This window comes from Pongo pygmaeus, chromosome 8, assembly GCF_028885625.2.
Source record: "Pongo pygmaeus isolate AG05252 chromosome 8, NHGRI_mPonPyg2-v2.0_pri, whole genome shotgun sequence".
Classification (NCBI taxonomy): domain Eukaryota; kingdom Metazoa; phylum Chordata; class Mammalia; order Primates; family Hominidae; genus Pongo; species Pongo pygmaeus.
The window spans coordinates 49,917,618-49,938,268 of record NC_072381.2 but is presented as its reverse complement, the minus strand read 5'-3'; the positions used below and the strand labels follow the sequence as shown (position 1 = coordinate 49,938,268).

At 44.9% G+C, this 20,651-nt stretch overlaps 1 protein-coding gene and 1 pseudogene across 1 annotated transcript; one reads left to right on the top strand and one right to left on the bottom strand.

Moving 5' to 3' along the window:
- LOC129006834 (isoleucine--tRNA ligase, cytoplasmic-like) overlaps positions 1-20,651 on the bottom strand; it is a 77,743-nt pseudogene that overhangs the window by 11,885 nt on the left and 45,207 nt on the right.
- LOC129006833 (putative UPF0607 protein ENSP00000383144) lies at positions 14,407-17,129 on the top strand. The gene has a single exon (XM_054437016.1). The coding sequence runs from the start codon at positions 14,847-14,849 to the stop codon at positions 15,774-15,776; it is 930 nt and encodes a 309-aa protein (XP_054292991.1). The 5' UTR covers positions 14,407-14,846; the 3' UTR covers positions 15,777-17,129.

The window sequence follows — 20,651 nt, the reverse complement described above, 5'->3', positions numbered from 1 at the left end:
TCTCATTCCTCAGCCTCCCAAGTAGCTGGGACTACAAGCACACACCACCACACCCAGCTAATTTTTTGTATTTTAGTAGAGACAGGGTTTCACCATGCTGCCCAGGCTGGTCTCAAACTCCTGAACTCAGACAATCCGCTTGCCTCAGCCTCCCAAAATGGTAGGATTACAGGCGTGAGCTACTGCACCCAGCCTCAGGTAGTTCTTTACAGCAATGCGAGAACAGACTAATACAACCGGCAAGAGAAAAACCTAAAGTAAAACAGCAAAAAGTGTAACCAACATTTATACATAAGGGTTATATACAATCTGTAACAACAGTAAAGTGTTAAATTCTAAAAGAAGATGGCTTTAGATTTGCGGATAGACTTTTGTTTCATTTCAGATCACGACCTTGAGCTGCATGACAGTCTTTTTGATTTTTGAAATTTTCCGTAGAGATGGGACCTTGCTATGTTGCCCAGGCTTGTCTTGAACTCCTGGGCTCAAGTGATCCTCTCCTCTGGGCCTCCCAAAGTGCTGGTACTACAGGCATAAACCATGCCACCCAGCCCCACTTCTTCTAATGAGGTAGCTGTCATTTACATTCTCATTTAATAGAGCAATGTGCTGTCTCATTCAGCAGAGCTTTTCACGGGAGGTCTGATGAGCAAGAACAGGCTTGTGAGAGCAAATAACTAAGACCATAAGCAGAGGCCTGAGGTGGAGCTTCCAGCACAGACTGAACAACTCAGGCCCTCCTCAGACAGGCCACCTGCACATGAGTATCTAAGAGAGGACCAGAAGACCCCTATGAAGGCATCCACCCTGGAGCAGCATTCAGGGAGAGCTGGAAGGGCTTTATGGGGCTAAAGAATTGATGGGCAATTGAAGTGGGTTGTGGGTAAGTATTAAATTATGTTTGTGTGAGCTTTGCCATCAGGAACATATTTTATCTTTAGCTGATGGTGACAGTGCTAGAAGTAAATAAATAAGCTCTTCTCATGAACCAAAATTCCCAGTGGCACTATGGAGTCCTGGTTAAGTTGACAGGTCTCTGGCTGAGGGAATACAGAATCCACTTTTAGCAGCTGTGTTAAGAGACAGTTAACCATGAGACCATTATAGCATTACTTTACTCAGGAACCAATCACAGAAAAGGCCGTATGTGGACACAGTGAGAAGATGGCCAGCAGATAATATCAAGGAGAGAGGCCTCAGGAGAAACCAAACCTGCTGACACCTTGATCTTGGACTTCCAACCTCTAGAAATGTAAATAAATAAATTTCTGTTGTTTAAGCCACCCAGTCTGTGGTATTTTGTTATGGCAATCTTAGCTAACTAATACAAACATTATTTCTCTTCCATTCATATAGGCTTTATTTTTTTCTTTTCTTTTTTCTTTTGAGACGGAATCTTGCCCTGTCACACAGGCTGGAGTGCAGTGATGCGATCTCAGCTCACTGCAACCTCTGCCTCCCAGCATCAAGCCATTCTCTGCCTCAGCCTCCTGAGTAGCTGGGATTACAGGCACCTGCCACCACGCCTGGCTAACTTTTTTGTATTTTTAAGTACAGATGGTGTTTCACCATGTTGGCCAGGCTGGTCTTGAACTCCTGACCTTGTGATCCACCTGCCTGGCCTCCCAAAGTGCTGGGATGACAAGTGTGAGCCACTGTGCCCGGCCTACAGATTTTCTTTATTATCTCTAAGCAATGTTTTGTAGTTTTCAGTATATAAGCACTATACATCTGTGGTCAAATTTATCTCTGAGTATTCCATATTTTAGGATACTATTCCAACAGGTTTTTTTTTTTTTTTTTTGAGATGGAGTCTCACTCTGTTGTCAGGCTGGAGTGCAGTGGTGCGATCCTGGCTCAGTGCAACCGCCACCTCCCAGGTTCAAGCAATTCTCCTGCCTCAGCCTCCCGAGTAGCTGGGACTGCAGGCGTGCACCACCACCATGCCCGGCTAATTTTTGTATTTTTAGTAGAGACAGGGTTTCACCATGTTGGCCAGGATGGTTTCGATCTCTTGACCTCATGATCTGCTGGCCTCGGCCTCCCAACGTGCTGGGATTATAGGTGTGAGCCACTGTGCCCAGCCTACAATAGGTTTTTAATTTCAGTTTCTGACACTTATTAAAAATAAACTTTTGTATCTTCAGATTTATAAAAAAGATGCAAATAGAGCTGATATACTGACACGCAGTTTACCTTATCACTAACATTTTACATTATTATAGTTTACTGATCTCATTTTGTTTGTGCATATATTGTTTTCCTGATTGTGTGTGTTCTTTGTAGCTCACTGAACATCTTTAAGATTATTACCTTGACTTCTTTGTCAGACAACTCATAGATCGCCATCATTTTTTTATTTTTTGGACACATGGTCTTAATGTGTCACCCAGGCTGGAGTGCAGTGGCATAATCATGGCTCATTGCAGCTCGACCTCCCAGGCTCAGGTTATCCACCTGCCTCGGTCTCCCAAGTAAGTAGCGGGGCCTACAGGCACATGCTACCACATCCACCTAATCGTATTTTATTATTTTATTATTTATTTTATTATCTTTTCTAGAGACAGGGTCTCTCTATGTTGCCCAGGCTGGTCTTGAACTCCTGGGCTCAAGTGATCCTCCCTCCTCAGTCTCCCAAAGTGCTGGAATTAGAGGTGTTGAGCCACTTTGCCTGGTGATCTCTGTTTCTTTAGAGTTAGTTTCTAGAGATTTATTTGTTCCTTTCATAAGGCCATGTTTCCCTGTTTCATGGTATGCCTTGTGATTTTTTTTTTTTTTTTTTTCTGGAGACAGTGTTTCGCTCTTGTCCCCAAGGCTGGAGTGCAATGGTGCGATCTTGGCTCACTGCAACCTCCACCTCCTGGGTTCAAGAGATTCTCTTGCCTCAGCCTCCCGAGTAGCTGGGATTACGGGCATCCTCCACCACGTCCAGCTAATTTTTGTATTTTTAGTACAGACGAGGTTTCACCATGTTGGCCAGGCTGGTCTCGAACTCCTGACCTCAGGTGATCTGACCGCCTTGGCCTCCCAAAGTGTTGGGATTACAGGCATGAACCACCACACTCAGCCGTTTTTTTGTTTTTTTTTTTTTAAAGACAGGATCTGGGCTGGCGCGCAGTGGCTTGATCACGGCTCACTGCAGCCTCAAACTCCTGGGCTCAGGCAATTCTCCTGCTTCAGCCTCCCCAGTAGCTGGGATAACAGGCATGCACCACCACAGCTGGCTAATTTTTTAAATTATTTGTAAAGATGAGGTCTCTCTGTGTTGCCCAGGCTGGCCTTGAACTCCTGGATTCAAGTGATCCTCCTGCCTTGGTCTCCCAAATTGCTGGGATTACAGGCATGAGCCATTGTGTCTGGCCACCTGCTAATCTTTTGTTGAGATTTGGGCATCTGAAAAAACAGCCATCTCTCTTAGCCTTTATAGACTGGCTTTGTAAAAAGGAACAGCATTACAAATTAGTTTAGCTGGAGATCTTGGGGACCTCTTGAATCTTTTCTAGGGATGTATCTTCTCTGGGTTTGTCTGTGTAATTTCCTAAAGAGGTTTGCCCCTGTGTCTTTTTAAGAACTCATAATTTCTTGCTCCCCTTGGTATCTGTTTATGATACTAGTTCCTGCAGTGCTGTAACAAGGCTATAGCTCTCACATTTGTTCTCAGCAGCCCCTAGTCATCCAAAGTATGACACTGTTCCTGTCAGTGCTCTGAGTCACATGAACAGAAATCAGTCCTTTGGTCAGCCCCACTATAAGCCAGAACATGGGACATACATTCCACTCTACTCTTTCCCTCTTGAGAAGGAAGGTGCAAGTGGGAGATACCTCCAGATTGTGCTGCACTGTGCTTGGTACTGGGAGAACCTATGGTATGCAAATGTAATGGACTTTCTCACCTGCTTCAAATCAGCTCTTCTTGCTTCTACGTTCACCTGGGGTACTGCAACTTTTAAACTGATTTCTGAAAAATTCTCACAAAGGCAATTTGGTCCATATATTGTTAAGTCAGTGTCTCTATGGGGGAATGAGGGCCTGGGGCTTATTTTTTTAATTTTTATTTTTTGAGACGGAATCTTGCTCTGTCACCCAGGCTGGAGTGCAGTGGCGCGACCTCGACTCACTGCAACCTCTGCCTCCCGGGTTCAAGCGATTCTCTGGACTTCAGAGGAAGCCGTAACAATAAACAGCTTATGCCCCAGGATAGTTACGGGATGTCAGACAGCCACACTCAGACCATGTATGATTCTAATCATGGCAGAGCTGCAAATTTCTGGGCACCCTGAAATGCTCTGTATAGGGGTGGCAAGATGGGGCTGATTTCCCTTTCCTAATCCCATCATTTGGTTAGGTACCCATACACATGTTTATATTACCCTACACTTTCCCTGTATAACAATTATCAAAACCATAATTATTTTCCCGAATCTTTAATGTCAGCAAGCACCATGAAAGTAAGGACAAAATCATCCTAGGCTCCAGGGATCCTCCCACCTCAGCCTCCAGAGTAACTGGGATGGCAGGCACATACCACCACACCTGGCTAAGTGTGGTGGTATGCGCCTGTAGTGATCTCAAGTGATCTATCCATCTAGGCCTCCCAAAGTGCTGGGATTTCAGATGTGAGCCACTGTGCTCAGCTATTTTCTTTCTAAACTGTAAGAATTATTTATAATAAACATTTTTATCAACAGGAAAAAAAGTTTTATTTAAGAAAAGGATGGCCGGGCGCGGTGGCACACACCTGTAATCCCAGCAATTTGGGGGGCCGAGGCGGGTGGATCACCTGAGGTCAGGAGTTAGAGACCAGTCTGGCCAACATGGCAAAACACTGTTTCTACTAAAAATACAAAAATTAGCCAGGCATGGTAGTGCGCACCTGTAATCCCAGCTACTTGGAAGGCTGAGGCAGGAGAATCACTTGAACCTGGGAGGCAGAGGTTGCAGTGAGCCAGGATCACACCACTGCACTCCAGGCTGGATGACAGAGCGAGATTCTGTCAAGAGAAGAGAAGAAAAAAGAGAGAAGAGAGAAAAGAGAAGAAATGAAAAGAGAAAAGAAAAAAGAAAAGAAAAGGATGTGATATTAAAAGTCAAACAGTAGCCTAAAAAATATCTCTCAACCTGAAGACATGAATGATACCCTTGTCTGTGTAGACACCTACCAGTCTTTTGGAACTGCTCCAGCTCCTCACTGCTCAACTGCTTGATGGACGTCATCACTGCCTTAAAGGCTCCCTTCAGATGCTTCCCCAGGACCATGTGATCTGGTTCTGCCCTTAGTCGAATGCCATACTTGTTTTTATCTGTAGACAGTGTAACTTTTCAAACATTCAATTCCTACAGTTAGTGCACTAGCACTAGCATGAGACATGAAAACATATGTTCATACAAAAACATATGTCCACAGCAGCATTATTCCTAATGGCCAGAAAGTAAGAACACCTCAAGTGTCCATCAAACATCAAAGTGTTGTCCATCAAACATCAAAGTGTTGATGTAAGCATCAACAGAAAGCTTCTGTCTAGTTTTTATGTGAAGATATTTCCTTTTTCACCATAGGCCTCAATGTGCTCCCAAATATCCCTTTGCAGATTATACAAAAAGACTATTTCCAAACTGCTCAATCAAAAGAATGGTTCAACTCTGTGAGATGAATGCACACATCAACCGTGAATGGATAAACAAAATGCAGCATACACATGCAATAGAGTATTTGGCAATACGAAGGACCGAAGCACTCATACATGCTACAACATAAATTAATGTGAAACATTATGCTAGGTGAAATATTCCAGACATAAAGATTACAAATTGTATGATTCCACTTATATGAAATGTCCAGAGAAGGAAATCCAGAGACAACAAATAGGTTCGTGGATGCCAGGAAATGGTCAGATGTTGAGGGGAAAATGGTGTGTGAATGCTAATGAATACTGGGTTTCTTTCTGGGATGATGAAAATGTTCTAAAACTATGGTGATGGTTGTACCATTCTATAAATATGCTTAAAAACCAGTGACTTGTATGGTAAGAAGAAAATGTTTGTTATGAAGATCTACCAAGACAGTTTGAGCATAACAGAAAAAGGACTCCAGAACCAGAAATACAAACTTCGTCCCTCAGAGGTAACCTTTGTGCAAGCAATTTCAGAGTACCACAAGGTTAACTATCAACTAAGCATAAGATCAGTTAAACAGAACACTTCATGCTTCAGTCATGCTATTGAGGATTACTGATGCGGCAGGGATGGTGATGGCACAGTAGCGGATAGGAAAATGAGAACAGCTTGAAGCAAATAGTACGGAATGTTTAGTTTTGCCATTATATTTAGCTACATTAATTAACCTCACTTTAAGTGAAGTAATGAATTTTAAATTTTTTCAGCTGGGTGTGGTATCGCAAACCTGTAATCTTAGCACTTTGGGAGGCCGAGGTGGGAGGATCACTTGAGATCAGGAGTTAAGAGACCAGCCTGGGCAACATGGCGAAACCCCATCTCTACAAAAGCCTGTACTACTATGCCTAATCTCCACCACTTGGGAGGCTGAGGTGGGAGGATTGCCCGAGCCCAGGAGATGGAGGCTGTAGTGAGCCAAGATCACATCACAGCACTCCAGCCTGGGTGACAGAGCGAGACCCTGTCACAAAAAAAAAAATTGTATTTTATGCATAGCCACAGGTACTAATTTCAGAATTTAAAATCTAACTTTTGGTTTCTAATATTTCTCTGGAACTTTCAAGCAACTGAAAACCAAATATAGAAATTAACATTTTCTATAATAATAATTTTAAATGTCACCTGTGAAAAGAATAAACAATGAAATTTTAAAAAATATTTGTTTTCTATCATCACAAAGAAGATGAGGTAAAACATATTTGTTTTTAAAACATCATGGAATACACATGTTTTAAAATATCATTGAATAAAAATGTTTAGGAAGACAGCTGACACTATAAACTTTGACCCCAAAACTCCACTTCTGGCATCTATCCAATATCCATACACTGATATATGCATATATGTACACACAAAGCTTTTGTTTGTAGTCAGAAACCTAAATGTCAAACAACAGGAGAGTAATTAAATTATGAAACAGCCAGGAAGTGAGACTCCAGGGAGAGATGGGGTGGAGAGAGGCTCACTATGCTAGTGCTTCGACTTTTTACATGCGAGGGTACTTGTCACTTGCATAATTTGGAGGAACAAAGTTTCTTTGGTAGTTATCAAAAAGTACTTCAGAAGGCCAGGCACAGCGGCTCATGCCTGTAATCCCAGCACTTTGGGAGGCCAAGGCGGGCAGATCACTTGAGGTCAGGAGTTTGAGACCAGCCTGGCCAACACGATGAAACCCCATTCTCTACTAAAAATACAAAAGTTAGCTGGGCGTGGTTGCGGGTGCCTGTAATCCCAGCTACTCCGGAGGCTGAGACAGGAGAATCGCTTGAACCCAGGAGGTGGAGGTTGTGGTAAGGCACCACTGCACTCCAGCCTGGGTGACAGAGTGAGAGACTCTGTCAAAAGAAAAGAAAGAAAAGTAAAGTAAGGGAAAGGGAAAAGGAAAAGGAAAGGACAGAACAGAGAAGAACAGAATAGAACAGAACTTCAGGGAAGTGAATGAAGACGATAGATGATAGGTAAAGAAATTCATTGATCTTGAAACATTTTTAAAAGAATTACAACAAATTTATGTTGATTCCAAGCACAGTGTAAAATATGGATTATTACATTTGTTATGACTATACTAATAAAAATAAATTACACAGTCAATATGTACTTTGAGGATTATCCATCAAAATAATGTTCTAAGTCTATCTGTACCAAAAACAGACAAATCATCTACCTTACCTCAATGATACACTTCTCCAAAGACTTGTTATCTTTAAGAGCTTCTGGATCTGGATGGATAACTACAATTTCTTTCAAAGGATACTAGGAGGAAAAGGGAGGGGAAAGTTCACTCAGCAGCCAGTCCTCTAAAACTGCAGAAAAATGGAATATTAAATGTTTATTTGAATCTCAAGCTCTAGTCAGGCTGGACTAGTACTAAGTCATTCACACCCTCACTGCAGAAAAGGAAAAAGGCCATTGGTGGAAGCTCTCTATATTAAGAAAGCATTCCAAAGACTTAATTATTTAGGTCTGTGCCATGTAAAATAGAAGTAAAATTTCAAACCTTTATGGGAATAGTTTTTCGGTCTCTGATCACTCTTCCAAGTTCAATCACAGACTGTATCTGAGATACTGCACTCTCTGTTTTCTTGTCAATCAATTCTTCTCTGAGTGGTAGAGGTAGGAATATGAAAGAGTTTAGATTTAAAAGGAGAAAATTGAAAGCACTAGGCATGCATAAGCAAGGAAGAGGGTCAGGCTAGAGAAGTGTGGCTAGGCCCTCCTGGTGAAGCACCAGGGGAAGGGCAGCACAGTGCCTGCCACTCAGCACCCGGCACCTCCCCAAGGAGCCCCCATGGGGCACGCCCACACCCCACCTGCCGCAGCTCTACAAAGGGGTTCCACATCAAGCATCCTTGCTACCGTGTACCAAAGTGGGCCCCATCCTGCAGCCTGAGGAGTTCATGTCAGCTGGGGTGGGAGGCAAGGCACAGATGGAGCTGGAGCAGGGAAATGCCTCCTCTTGCCCACATGCTTGAGCAACTCTCCCCTCCTTGGCACAGGTGAGGCTTATTTCTATTTGAGTCCTACCGAACACGGGGCAGCATGAGGTAGTGGATGCTGAGTGTGTCCTTGTCCTGAACAGAAACAGGGTCAATCAGCACCTTTAGATTCTGGTACATCAATTCAGTGAGAAAAGGTGTGTAGAGAGCCTGTATGAAGACACAGGACATCATGTCAGTCATATGCAGTCATCAACAACTGATCTCATTTATACTGAGAAACAACTAAACATGTTAGAGAATGACACAGTAATATGCACCAAAATGGGCATGAGGTTACAAAACATGCCCTGTGAATGAGAAATGGCCTCATATCCCTGAAGCATAGCTGCAGGACTGTAGCTAGAAAAAACCCAAAGCACCTCTAGAATTCTGAAGGATGTCTAAAATAGAAACAGGAGCACCTAATGATGTATCAGCCAAGTCAATATGCACAGAGGATGGACTGTCCCAAACCTCAGAAACTTCATCTGTAAACTGGGGAAAATACCCCCTGCTTCACAGGATGAAGGTGATGAGATCAGGCATGGAGGTAAGCACCAGGCACAGCACCTTGTACAAAGCAGATTTTCCTTCGGTTAATCTATTATTTTATATACTGCAATAAATTTTGTTAGTGTCTGATTTTTCAGTTTTCTGAAGTTTGTAAATATTCTATAATAAGTCACCTTTGAATTGCTTTTGCAATTTGTACAACAAAATTTTATTTTAAGCAAATCATTGAAATAGTAAGAATTTCATGAAATCAAGGTGGTCCACCTTTGCTCATAACAACCCTTCATCTCCTGCCTTCTCCTTGTTTCTCTACTCTTCCTTCCTTGTCCTAGAGCACTAGGATTAAAACATGTCCATGCAGCCACCTTGTATTGGGTCCCACCAGAAAGTAGTCCCCTGAAACTCAAGCCAAATGCCACAGGCAACACAAACAGGCTCACTGGTTGGTGTTGGCAAAGTCTGGGTCCAGGCCCTGTCCAGGGTGTACTTACTGAAGCAATCTGGCTCCATATGTCTTGCAAATGATTTAAAAGCAGCTACAAATTCCTAGACCCAGAAGCCCCAACATCTGGAACAAAGAGCTTATTTGAAACGCGAAAATTGTTCCCTGACCTAAGGGAAGAGCAGCAGCCTCCTCAGCAGTGAGCCAATCTCTCCAGGTCTTTCCATGGAAGAAGGCCCAGGCTCTTCCCCCCCCGGAGGCAAGGAAAGTTCCAGTGATCTTGCAAAGGTCCCTTCATCCCTGCTGTTCGGTGGGCTTTGCTTTACCAAACTAGGTACCAAGGTTTGGGGAAATTAAAATTAGCACATGATAGAACCATGAAAACTGGAGCTTCAGGTTTGCAAAAAAAACAGCATGAGCACAGCATGGAAAGATGTAGCTTCTCCTGATGCAGGAAAGGTGAGGCCTAAAGCTCTGAACCCACACGTGAAGACAAGAGATACTGTGGAAAGTGGAGAGACTAAGAATAGAGGTATGAATATAAAAGTTACACCATTGATCTAAATATATTAACAGAAGCCCCATTTTTTTATCAAAAAGGCAACAGATGACTCCCTCACATTGGTATTTGAACAGGTATATTCAATAGAGCTACTAACGAGTTATATATGCCTGCAAATTCAAACTTTTTGACTCTAAGTAAAAATAGAAAATTTATATTGTGACTCTGAGTACCCCCATATTTATAAGTGAAAACAAAAGTTTTCTGAAATAATGCTTGATGCACTCTCATATATTCAATTCTATTCTACACTATTTCCTTCTCTTCCATTTCATTCCATCCCACTTTTGAAAAAGAAGGTCATGGAAGGCCTGCAAGATGGCACATGAGAGGAGGTTAATGCCTGTGTCCTCCAGAAAAAAGGACAAAAACAGTGAATAAACAAGTTCATTTGGACTGGAGTGTTTGAGAGAGAACCCTGGACAGCAGTGAAGAGACAGAAAACCTGAGGGTCAAGGAAACCATTAGGGGTGGTGAAATAAAGGGAAAGCAAAATACCCTGCTTCTACCACACAATCTTCCTAGTCGGGATCAGCTGGGAACAAGAAGACCATTTCCTCAGTGGGGAAAAAGGTAAGCAAACAAACTCCAGCAGTCCCATTAACATTGTGGACACCTGCATTCTTTGTTGCTGGGAACTCCTGTTAAGTGCCCACAGATTCTCAGCTCAGTTTAGGGAACTGCTTGGTGTCCCCACAGGGCTATACTGCCCCAGAGGAGGAGCCCACATACAGCACCATCTAGAAAGCCAAGCCATAGCTGAGTATATTCTGCTCCACGAACTAGTGGTCACTGCCTCCTTCCAACCCAGAGGCTACCCTGTCATTACAACAGGATTCTCCAGGAACGCAGCTATTGCTGTCTATATCCTAGAAAAACACTCTCCAAGAGGTTTGCCTTCCACATCCTAGTGACTGCAACACTCTAACTGTGGACTGATTTCTCATGCCATTGGTGCGCTCAACAACCGGGCCTGTTGCTTCTAGGAGATCCCCATCTCAAGCCTGCAGACCAACCCCAGTAATCCACAGCCAGGTGAGTGTTTCCAGGGGAGTCCCATCTCAAACTGGTGAACCAACCCGTGACTCAGTAACACAGTCACTAGCTAGTCATGCAGCTTCCTGAGACTGCCGCCTTCCCCCACAACCCCCGATCCTGAGCAGGAAAACAAACTGCACATGCTCCTGCAGCCTAAGGTCACCAAGGCATGCACCAGTATCACCAAAATGGATACTAGCAAAAGAAAAAAAAAAGGCAAGAAAAAAGCACAGATACTACACTACTGTATCCTCCTGGAACTAAAGCAGATGCAGCCCATCCAACTGACACCCTAAGATACATCTCCAGGTGAAAGTCTTTCTCTACATAAGCCACTCTATACAATTAGAACAGGTGACCATGTCAGCAGTCTCATAAATACAAACACAGGAGATAAGAAGCACGAAAATGCAATGAAACTTGACACCACCAAAGGTGCACAATTCTTCACAAAGTTACCCTAAATAAATGGAAATTTTCAAATTGCCTTAAAAGGAATTTGAAGTATAGATCTTAAGAAAATTCAATGAGATACAAGAGAATACAGATAGAAATCTTAATCAAATAATAAAAAACAAGCCATAACCTGAATGAGAAATTCAACAAAGACATAGATAACTTTAAAGAAAACAAACCAACCAACAGAAACCTTAGGAATGAAGTTCTGAATGAATGAAATAAAAAGTACAACTGAGAGCTTCAATGGCACACTAGATCAAACAAAAGATAGAATTTCTGAACTTGCAGACAGGACTTTTGAAATAACCCAGCCTGAGGGAAAAAAGGAGAAAAAAAAGAATAAAAGGAAGCAAAGAAAGCCTATGAGACTTGTGCCATGACATTAAGATAACCAATTTTTGCAATATAGAAGAGAAACAGAGAGAAGAGACAGACAAAGACACAGAAAACTTATTTAACAAAATAATAGCTGAAAATGTCCCAATTCTTGGGAGAGATATGGACATCCAGTTCCATGAAGCTTAAAGGGTCCCATACATACTCAACCCAAAAAGGCCTTTTCTAAGGCACATTATAACCAATTTGTCAAAAGTCAAACACAAAGAAAAACATTCTAAAATTAGCAAGAGAGAAGCATCAAATCACAAGTAAGCAAGTCTCCTTTAGACTCTCAGGAGTTTTCACAGCAGAAACCTTGAAGGCTAGGAGAGATTAGGATGATATATTCTAAGCGATAATGACAAATCAGTTAGCAAAGAGTACTGTACTTAGCACAGCTACCTATCAGAAATTAAAGAAATAAAGTCTTTCCCAGACAAACAAATGCTTATGGAATTTGTCACCATAAGACCAGCCTGACAAGAAATGCTTAAGGGAATGCTTCAATCACAAGTGAAAGAACAATAACTACTAATGCAGAAACACAGGACACTATCAACCTGTTAAAAGTAAATTCACATTCAAATTGAGAATTCTATGTTACTGAAATGATGCTTTAGAATCTTTCAAATCACACTTGAGAAAGTTGAACATCAAAATAGTCAAAAAATTTTTATCTACAATGAGTTCTTAATAAATACCCAATACAGAACAATATAAATTAAGGCAAAAAAGTGCAAATTTTGTGCACTGACAGGGGACATGGGGGAAGTACAGCATGTTTGTGTGTGATCAAAACTTTTTATCAGCTTTCGTCTATCATAACTATAAATTTTTAAATGTAAACTACAGAGTAACTCAAGAGAAAAAAATTACACCAGGTATGTCAATGAAGTAAAGGAATCAGGGCTTATCAGTACGGAAACTCACCAATCCATAAAGGAAACAATAAAAGAAGAAAGAAATGAAAGATCTACAAAACAACCAGAAAACAATTAACAAAATGACAGAAGTAACTTCTTGCCTTTTAATAGTATCTTTGAATATAGATGGTTTCAATTCTCCAATAAAAAGATGTAGAGTGCCCGAATGGTTTTTCGTATCTGTTTCCCTGGTTCAGACACCCAAGAGTATGTCCTTCTCTTGGTCATAAGAAAATCTAGAGTTATATTTAGGGTATCATAATGTGTGGTGAAGAGTGGACCGAGCTGACATGCTCACAATGACCAAATTATGTTGGTCATATTTTAATCCAGTACACTGATCCACTATTAACTTGTAAATAAATAATGTACTTGCTTTCTAGACACATTCTAGGAAAACCAGAGAAACTGACTTTTATCTATATAGAATAATCCACTGGCGAATTTCTTTTAGGATAGACCAAAGCTGATCTAGAACATAATCTTTACATACTTGGAAGAGATGAGAGAGAACCCACCAGATGAGAAAGAACATCTGGGCTGAAAGTCTCCATTAGAACAGCAATGTGGAATGGTGCTGTGCTGGCAACTGGTAGTCCCTGCCCTACATCTTTGTAGAGGACTGGAGCCCAGAGCATGCCATGGTCAACTTACATGTTGAAGTGAAGACCTCCTTCTAGGTGTGCATGTGCTTATTACAGATATGCCACCATGCTAAGTACCCCCAGACTACAGGAAAAAATATGAATACATGCTGTATCCATGATCAGGAGGCACGCAGGCCAGAGTACCAGCTGTGGAATCGCACAACCTGGGTTCAAAGCCTGGCTGGGCCATGACCACCTGGATGACCTAAGAAACAGTCTCAGGCAAATTCATAAAAAGAAGTGGAAACCCTGCCTGCCAGGAAGGGATGTGGTAAGAGGCAGCATCCAGTCAGGTCAGGGCACCGCATCCTCTCCTTGGAAGCCTGCACAGTGAGCCTGGTGGCCCTTGAGGCCACAGCAGCCATGGAGAAGGCGGGCCTGGCTCCAGGCAACAGACGCACTGGAGAGGCCCCAGGGGGAGCCTGGCAGGATCTGGCTGGTCCTGCGCTCTGCTTCCAGGTTCTGGCCCTGTAACCCAGGGGACAGGGCCAACCAAGACAGGGCCACTGGGTGCTAGCAAGTAGGTTGGCCAGGTGCCAGGCGGGAAGGGCTCTGGCGGATCAGCCCCCCACCCCCAACAGCCCCACAGGGGGGCCCATCCAGGGCCACACACCTGCCCCCAGGAGCAGGACGTCCCTGAGGCTAGAGTCCAGCTGGACAAGTGGAGGGATCTCAATCTTTGCCCTTTGACTCCTCTTGTAGGCACCCTTGCTGGGCTCCTAAGCAGTCCTCCTCACCCTGGCTCTGTCACCAGCCCTATGGTGATGTCATAAACTCCCAGGTGCCCAGTGTGCACCCGGCCACAGAGAAGTGGGTGACTTAGGAGTAACCTCTCCGCTTCTGACCCTTAGTTTCGTCTGTGCACAACTCGGTCAAAATGGGCAACTCACTATGCTTATTTTGTTCCTGGTTCCACCGCAGGTCCTGGCCACGCCATCGGCAACGTTCTCCTCTAAGCGTATTCTGTTCCTGGTTCCACCGCAGGTCCCGGTCACGCCAATGGCAACGTGCTCTTCTAACTAAGCGTATTTTGTTCCTGGTTCCACCACAGGTCCCTGCCATGCCATCGGCAACCTGCTCGTCTTGTCCGTGAGGCCTTCCCAGCTGGCCCGGCTCACCCCGTGGCTCCTGCACCTGTGCCTGCCCCGGGAACCTTGGGCCGTTTCCCACTCCTCTTCAACCGTCAGCGACATCTTGGGCCTTCTTTTCCAGTCAGGTGGGACGGCACCCCTAATGAGGCTGTGTCTTATCCCTCGGAACATGGGCACCCCACAGAAGGCCCTGCCTCCTGTGGTCTGGAGCACCCCCTCGAGGAAGAAACCCGTGCTGTCTGCTCCCAACTCCATGATGTTTGGACACCTCAGCCCTGTGAGGATCCCTCGTCTCAGACGCAAGTTTAACCTCCGACTTCCTTCATTAGATGAGCAGGTGATCCCAGCCAGGTTCCTGAAGACAGAGGTGAGGGCAGAAGAGCCCAAAGACGCAACGGAGGTGAAAGACCAGGCAAAGACCCAGGGGCAGGACAAGAAAAGGGGCCCCTGTAGCAATGGGAAAGCAGCCTCCACCTCTAGGCCCCTGGAGACTCAGGGAAACCTCACTTCCTCCTGGTATAATCCCAGGCCCTTGGAGGGAAATGTCCACGTCAAGAGCTTGACAGAAAAAAAGCAGACTGACAAGGCCCAGGTGCATGCAGTGAGTTTCTACTCCAAGGGCCATGGAGTCGCCAGTTCACACAGCCCTGCTGGAGGCATCCTTCCCTTTGGGAAGCCTGGCCCATTTCCAACAGTGCTCCCTGCCCCAGTTCCAGGCTGCTCCCTGTGGCCAGAGAAGTCGGGCTTGAAGGTGCTGGGTAAAGACCACCTGCTCAGCTCTCCAGGTTTGCTGATGGTGGGGAAGGACATGCAGCCCAAGTATCCTGCAGCTCTTGGATCAAGTAGGTCTTCTCCATCCAGAGCTGCCGGCCACAGGTCCCGCAGGTCCCGCAAAAGAAAACTGCCAGGGCCACCGCTGCAGCTGCAACCGACCCCTTGCCTGAAAATGAGGTGGGATAGAGACGAGCAGCCCCCACCAGCTAAGCTTCCCCGTCTATCTCCTGAGGCACTGCGGGTCAAGCTTCCCAAAAAGAAGGACGCCTCCAGCAGGGCAACATGGATAAAAACATGAGGGTGGTTAAGTAGAACATAAAAATCCAGGAGATGAAAACAGCCGCTTGGGAGGAAAAAGAAGACACGGCAGGGCAGGCGTGGTGGCTCACGCCTGTAATCCAGCACTTTGGTAGGCCCAGGCGGGCGGATCAGGACGTCAAGAGATCAAGACCTGAGAAGCATCTCCACCTGGTCCCCGCATCATCTGGGAAGTGAAGAGCGCCTCTGCCCAGCGGCCCCACCGTCTGGGAAGTGAGAAGCGCCTCTGCCCAGCCGCCCTATCGTCTGGGAAGTGAGGAGCGCCTCTGCCCAGCCGCCCCACTGTCTGGGAAGCGAGGAGCGCCTCTGCCCAGCCGCCCCATCGTTTGGGAAGTGAGGAGCGCCTCTCCCCAGCTGCCCCACCGCCTGGGAAGTGAGGATCGCCTCTGCCCAGCACTCCCCCCAACCCCCTACCCCACCGCCTGGGAAGTGAGGAGCGCCTCTGCCTGGCTACCCCGCCGCCTGCGAAGTGAGGAGTGCCTCTGCCCGGCACCTAACAGTCTGGGAACTGAAGAGCACCTCTGCCTGGCCACAGCACCGTTTCGGAAGTGAGGAGGCCCCAGCCCAGCGGCTGCTGCATCTGGGAGGTCAGGAGTGCCTGTCAGGAATGCCCACTATCTGAGAAGTGAGGAGCTCCTCTGCCCTGCTCCCGCACCATCTGGGAAGTGAGGAGCGCCTCTGCCCGGAGCCCAACTGTCTGGTAAGTGAGAAGCGCCTCTGCCTGGCCGCCCTACCATCTGGGAAGTGAGGAATGAGCCTGTGCCCTGCCCCCCTACCGTCTGGGAAATGAGGAACGCCTCTGCCAGGCAATCCCACTATCTGGGAAGTGAGAAGCGCCTCTGCCTAATCTCACTGTCTGGGAAGTGAGGAGCACCTCTGCCCTGCTCCCGCACCATCTGGGAAGTGAGGAGCGCCTCTGCCCAATCTTACCCTCTGCGAAGTGAGGAGCGCCTCTGCCCTGCCCCCACACCGTGTGCACAGCAAGGAGCGCCTTTGCCCAATCCGACCATCTGGGAAGTGAGGAGCGCCTCTGCCCTGCCCCCACACCGTCTGCGAAGTGAGGAGCGCCTCTGCCCTGCCACCGCCCCACTGGGAAGTGAGGAGCACCTCTGCCCAGCAGCCACCTTGTCTGGGAAGTGAGGAGCACCTCTGCCCAGCAGCAGCCACGTCTGGGAGGTCAGGAGCGCCTGTGCCCGGCTGCCCCACCATCTGAGAAGTGAGGGGCGCCTCTGCCCGGCTGCTGTGCAACCCTACAAGTGTGACGTGACAGCCTTGTATGTGATCTTTCTGCCCTCCCCAAGTTTGCATTTTCGACATTAAAGTTTACTTTTATTTATTTATTTATTCATTCATTTATTTTTAGACGGAGTCTCGCTCTGTTGCCCAGGCTGGAGTGCAATGGTGTGATCTGGGCTCACTCTAACCTCCGCCCTCAGGGTTCAAGCGATTCTCCTGCCTCAGGAATAAATAGGAGCCTTATACGGAGTAAAGGAAACAGGATAAAAAGAATTAAAGTTGGAGCCGTTCCACTTTTATATTATTTAACTAATATCTGAATTGATAGGAACATAAACAATTACTTGCACGTTTTCCTCTCAATGCTAAGTTAAAGTATTTTTTGTGATGTACATGTATTTACTTAGACAAGTATTAGCTGAAGAACCTCCCCATTACTCACAATTATGGCAATCCACATTAAGATAACGTATGTCTTACTCTGAACTGTAGATCCTCATTCTAGAGCCAAGGGCCCTGACATATATTGTACTGCCAGAAATTGTAAGAATCAATCTAGTGTTTCTTAGTCCTTACTTAACATGTATAAGCTAACAGGATTTCTGAAAAGGAACTAGAACTATAAGGTGTTATAAAACTTCTATTTTTGGCAGACTAATACAGAATAGACATAAATGGAGGATGCTGCAGCAAGTAGGTGCCAAAGGCAGCTCATAGGCCAAAGGGTACTAGAAACAAGCCAATCATCTTACTGTAAGTCTGCAAAGAGAAAGCAGAACACTAAACAAGGTTTCTAGGGCCATGGCACAATCCTCCATCCCATTTTCACCCTAATGAGTAAAAAGGAAACGTAAACATTAAACTGCTAAAATAAGTCTTTATCATTAAAAAATAAGTTTATTAAAAAGAGGCTATCTTCAAAGAGCATGCAGCATATAGACAGGACAGGAGACAGAGAAAGGAGAAAGGAGAAAGGGCCACGACCACAGGCCATCCACGGTCGGTGCCACCAGGGTGGCCCTGCAGGTGAGTGCAGGAGGCCTGGCCAGGATGTGCACCTGCTGTCCCACTGACTATCCCCACCTGAGGCGAGCTGATAGGAAGGTAGAGCTTAACTGTAGGACCCGAAGGATGAAGGTAGAATGGATCTACCCACAACAGACAGAAACAGTCGCTAACCAAAAACTTTAAAGTACCTTTAAATAAGATTTCTTATGTTAAAAAAGTATATACTGTGTATTAAAAAAATACCAATTCATTGTAGGAAAAACGATAATGAAAAAATTTCAATCATAATTAAGTTATCCAGAGACAACTACTGTAAGCATCTTAGTGTATGTCCTTCTAGATATTTGTGTGTGAGATACATCTGCACAAAAATGAAATTACAGTTGTGTTGCAGGCTTTTATTATTAATGCCTTTTAAGACATGACTGGCCAGGGGTGGTGGTTCACACCTGTAACACCAGTGCTTTGAGAGGCTGAGGACGGTGGATCACCTGAGGTCAGGAGTTTGAGACCAGCCTGGCTAACATGGTGAAACCCTCTCTCTGCTAAAAATACAAAAATTAGCCAGGCATGGTGGCGCACACTTGTAATCCAGCTACTGGGGAGGTTGAGGCAGGAGAACCACTTGAACCCGGGAGGCAGAGGTTGCAGTGGGCTATCATGCCACTGCACTCCAGCCTGGGTGACAAGGGTGAAACTCCGTCTCAAAAAAAAAAAAAAAAAAAAAGACATGACTAATGGGTAGTGGGAGCCTTCATTGGGCCTGCGGTAAAGAGACCTTGCTCTCTCTATTATGCATCATTGTTATTTATGTGCCTGGCTTAAGTCCTGAGACCAGGACCTATGCTCTGCTCATCGTAAACCCCTAACAGCTACAGAGGAGTTCTGTCCACAGTAAATAATATCTAACTCCCTTGTGGTAGAAGGAAGTACCCCTCTCAATATTAAAGCCGTATCTGCCATTATTTTTATAAAATATTTGCATGATTTTATTTTGAATTTTAAGAGGTCTGCTCAGTGTAGTCCCTGTTTGTGCCCTGACATTCTCCCTCCAATATGACATGTACATAATTGTGTTGTGAAAATAATGCAAAATGACTTTTAGAACTTATAGATCCCTATCCCTCAAATGATAAATATACTTAAAATGCAATGTAAAAGGAAAAGAAAAACAAAGCTTCAAAAACTGAGAGCAATTGAAAATGTTCTCCCTTCTCGCTATTCTCATATTTCTTCTACTTTCAAACTTCATACACTTTTTGCTTTTCCCACCAGCAGTCTGCACGTACCTTTAATTTTCTGCGGTTCATTGTAACATACCAATTGGTCAGACTATCTACAAACTTGACCAGGCGAGGCACCACAGTATAAAGCCTATAAGCTAAAAGTAAGACAAGTCAATCAGGCAGCAAGTGGGTTACCAGGCATCTGGGGTGGGGAGAGGGCTGGATACAACAAAGAAGGGGCAGCTCCTTCCATCCAAGTGCCTCCACTTACTAAGGAGGAAAGAACCAAAATGAAGCAATCACACAATGACTGTTTGTTGAGGATGTGCTACATGGCAGTCAGAGTGTTTAGGGGTGCACACAAAAAAATCACCACGTGAGCCACATGCAAATTCCCATTGGTCAGTGAGAAAAGCCACAAACTCCAGTATGTGTGGATCAAAGTCCAAGGCTGCCCACTACGCAACTGTCGGAAATGCCGTTTACTCCGAGTTGTGCAATTTGACAGCATCAACAATGCCCAACTTCTTTCCATTGTCTTACACTGTACTTCAACTAAAAGACAAAAAGCACAAATCAGATGCTAAGAGGCACAGCATAGGCCAGCGATTCTCAAACAAAAGCAATTTTTCCCCATGGGAAACATCTGTCAATGTTTGGAGAAACATTTTGCTTGTCACAACTTGGAGGGTAGCACGATGCTACTGGAATCTAATGGGTAGACCCAGACATGCTGCTCAGTTATAATGCACAGCACAGCCCCACCACAGAGGATGACCTGGCCCAAACTGTCCATAGTGCTGCAGTTAAGAAACTCTGGCACAGGCTAGGAATAAAATAGAACTGGCCTTCTAAACATAAGTCGACTAAAAGCAGCATCAGAGGTAGTGAAGCTCTTGAGGAATTAGGAGGATTTGAAGGGTTCCCTGAGAAACTCAGAGATCAAGTAGGAAAGAAAGGGTGTTTAGCCAATTGTCTGAGGCAAGGCTTATTTTACGGATTCTCATTCACCTCCCCTTTAATTAATACTCTTTGTTATATAAAAACAAACATCAAAAACAAAAAGAATAAGACCAATACTTAGAAACAAATACAACTTATAGTAATGAAAAGAGTCCAGGGAGTGTTAATGAGGCTTCTGGTCTAAGCTAAGAGATGAGAAGTTGCAATGGGTAGAGCTGCTCTCTGCTGCTTTTCAGGAAGACCAGAACTCAGGTGCCAGTGGGCTGAGCCCCAGGCCAGAATCGTTAGCTGGTCACACTTTCTTCTACAGGTGATTTCAGTAACTGAGACCTGTCTAAATGATTTCTAGGGTTCACAGCACTTTTTACCTTCCAGGAAGCCCAGGTTTTCTATGTTCTTGTTTCAACTCTGAGGGAGTAAAT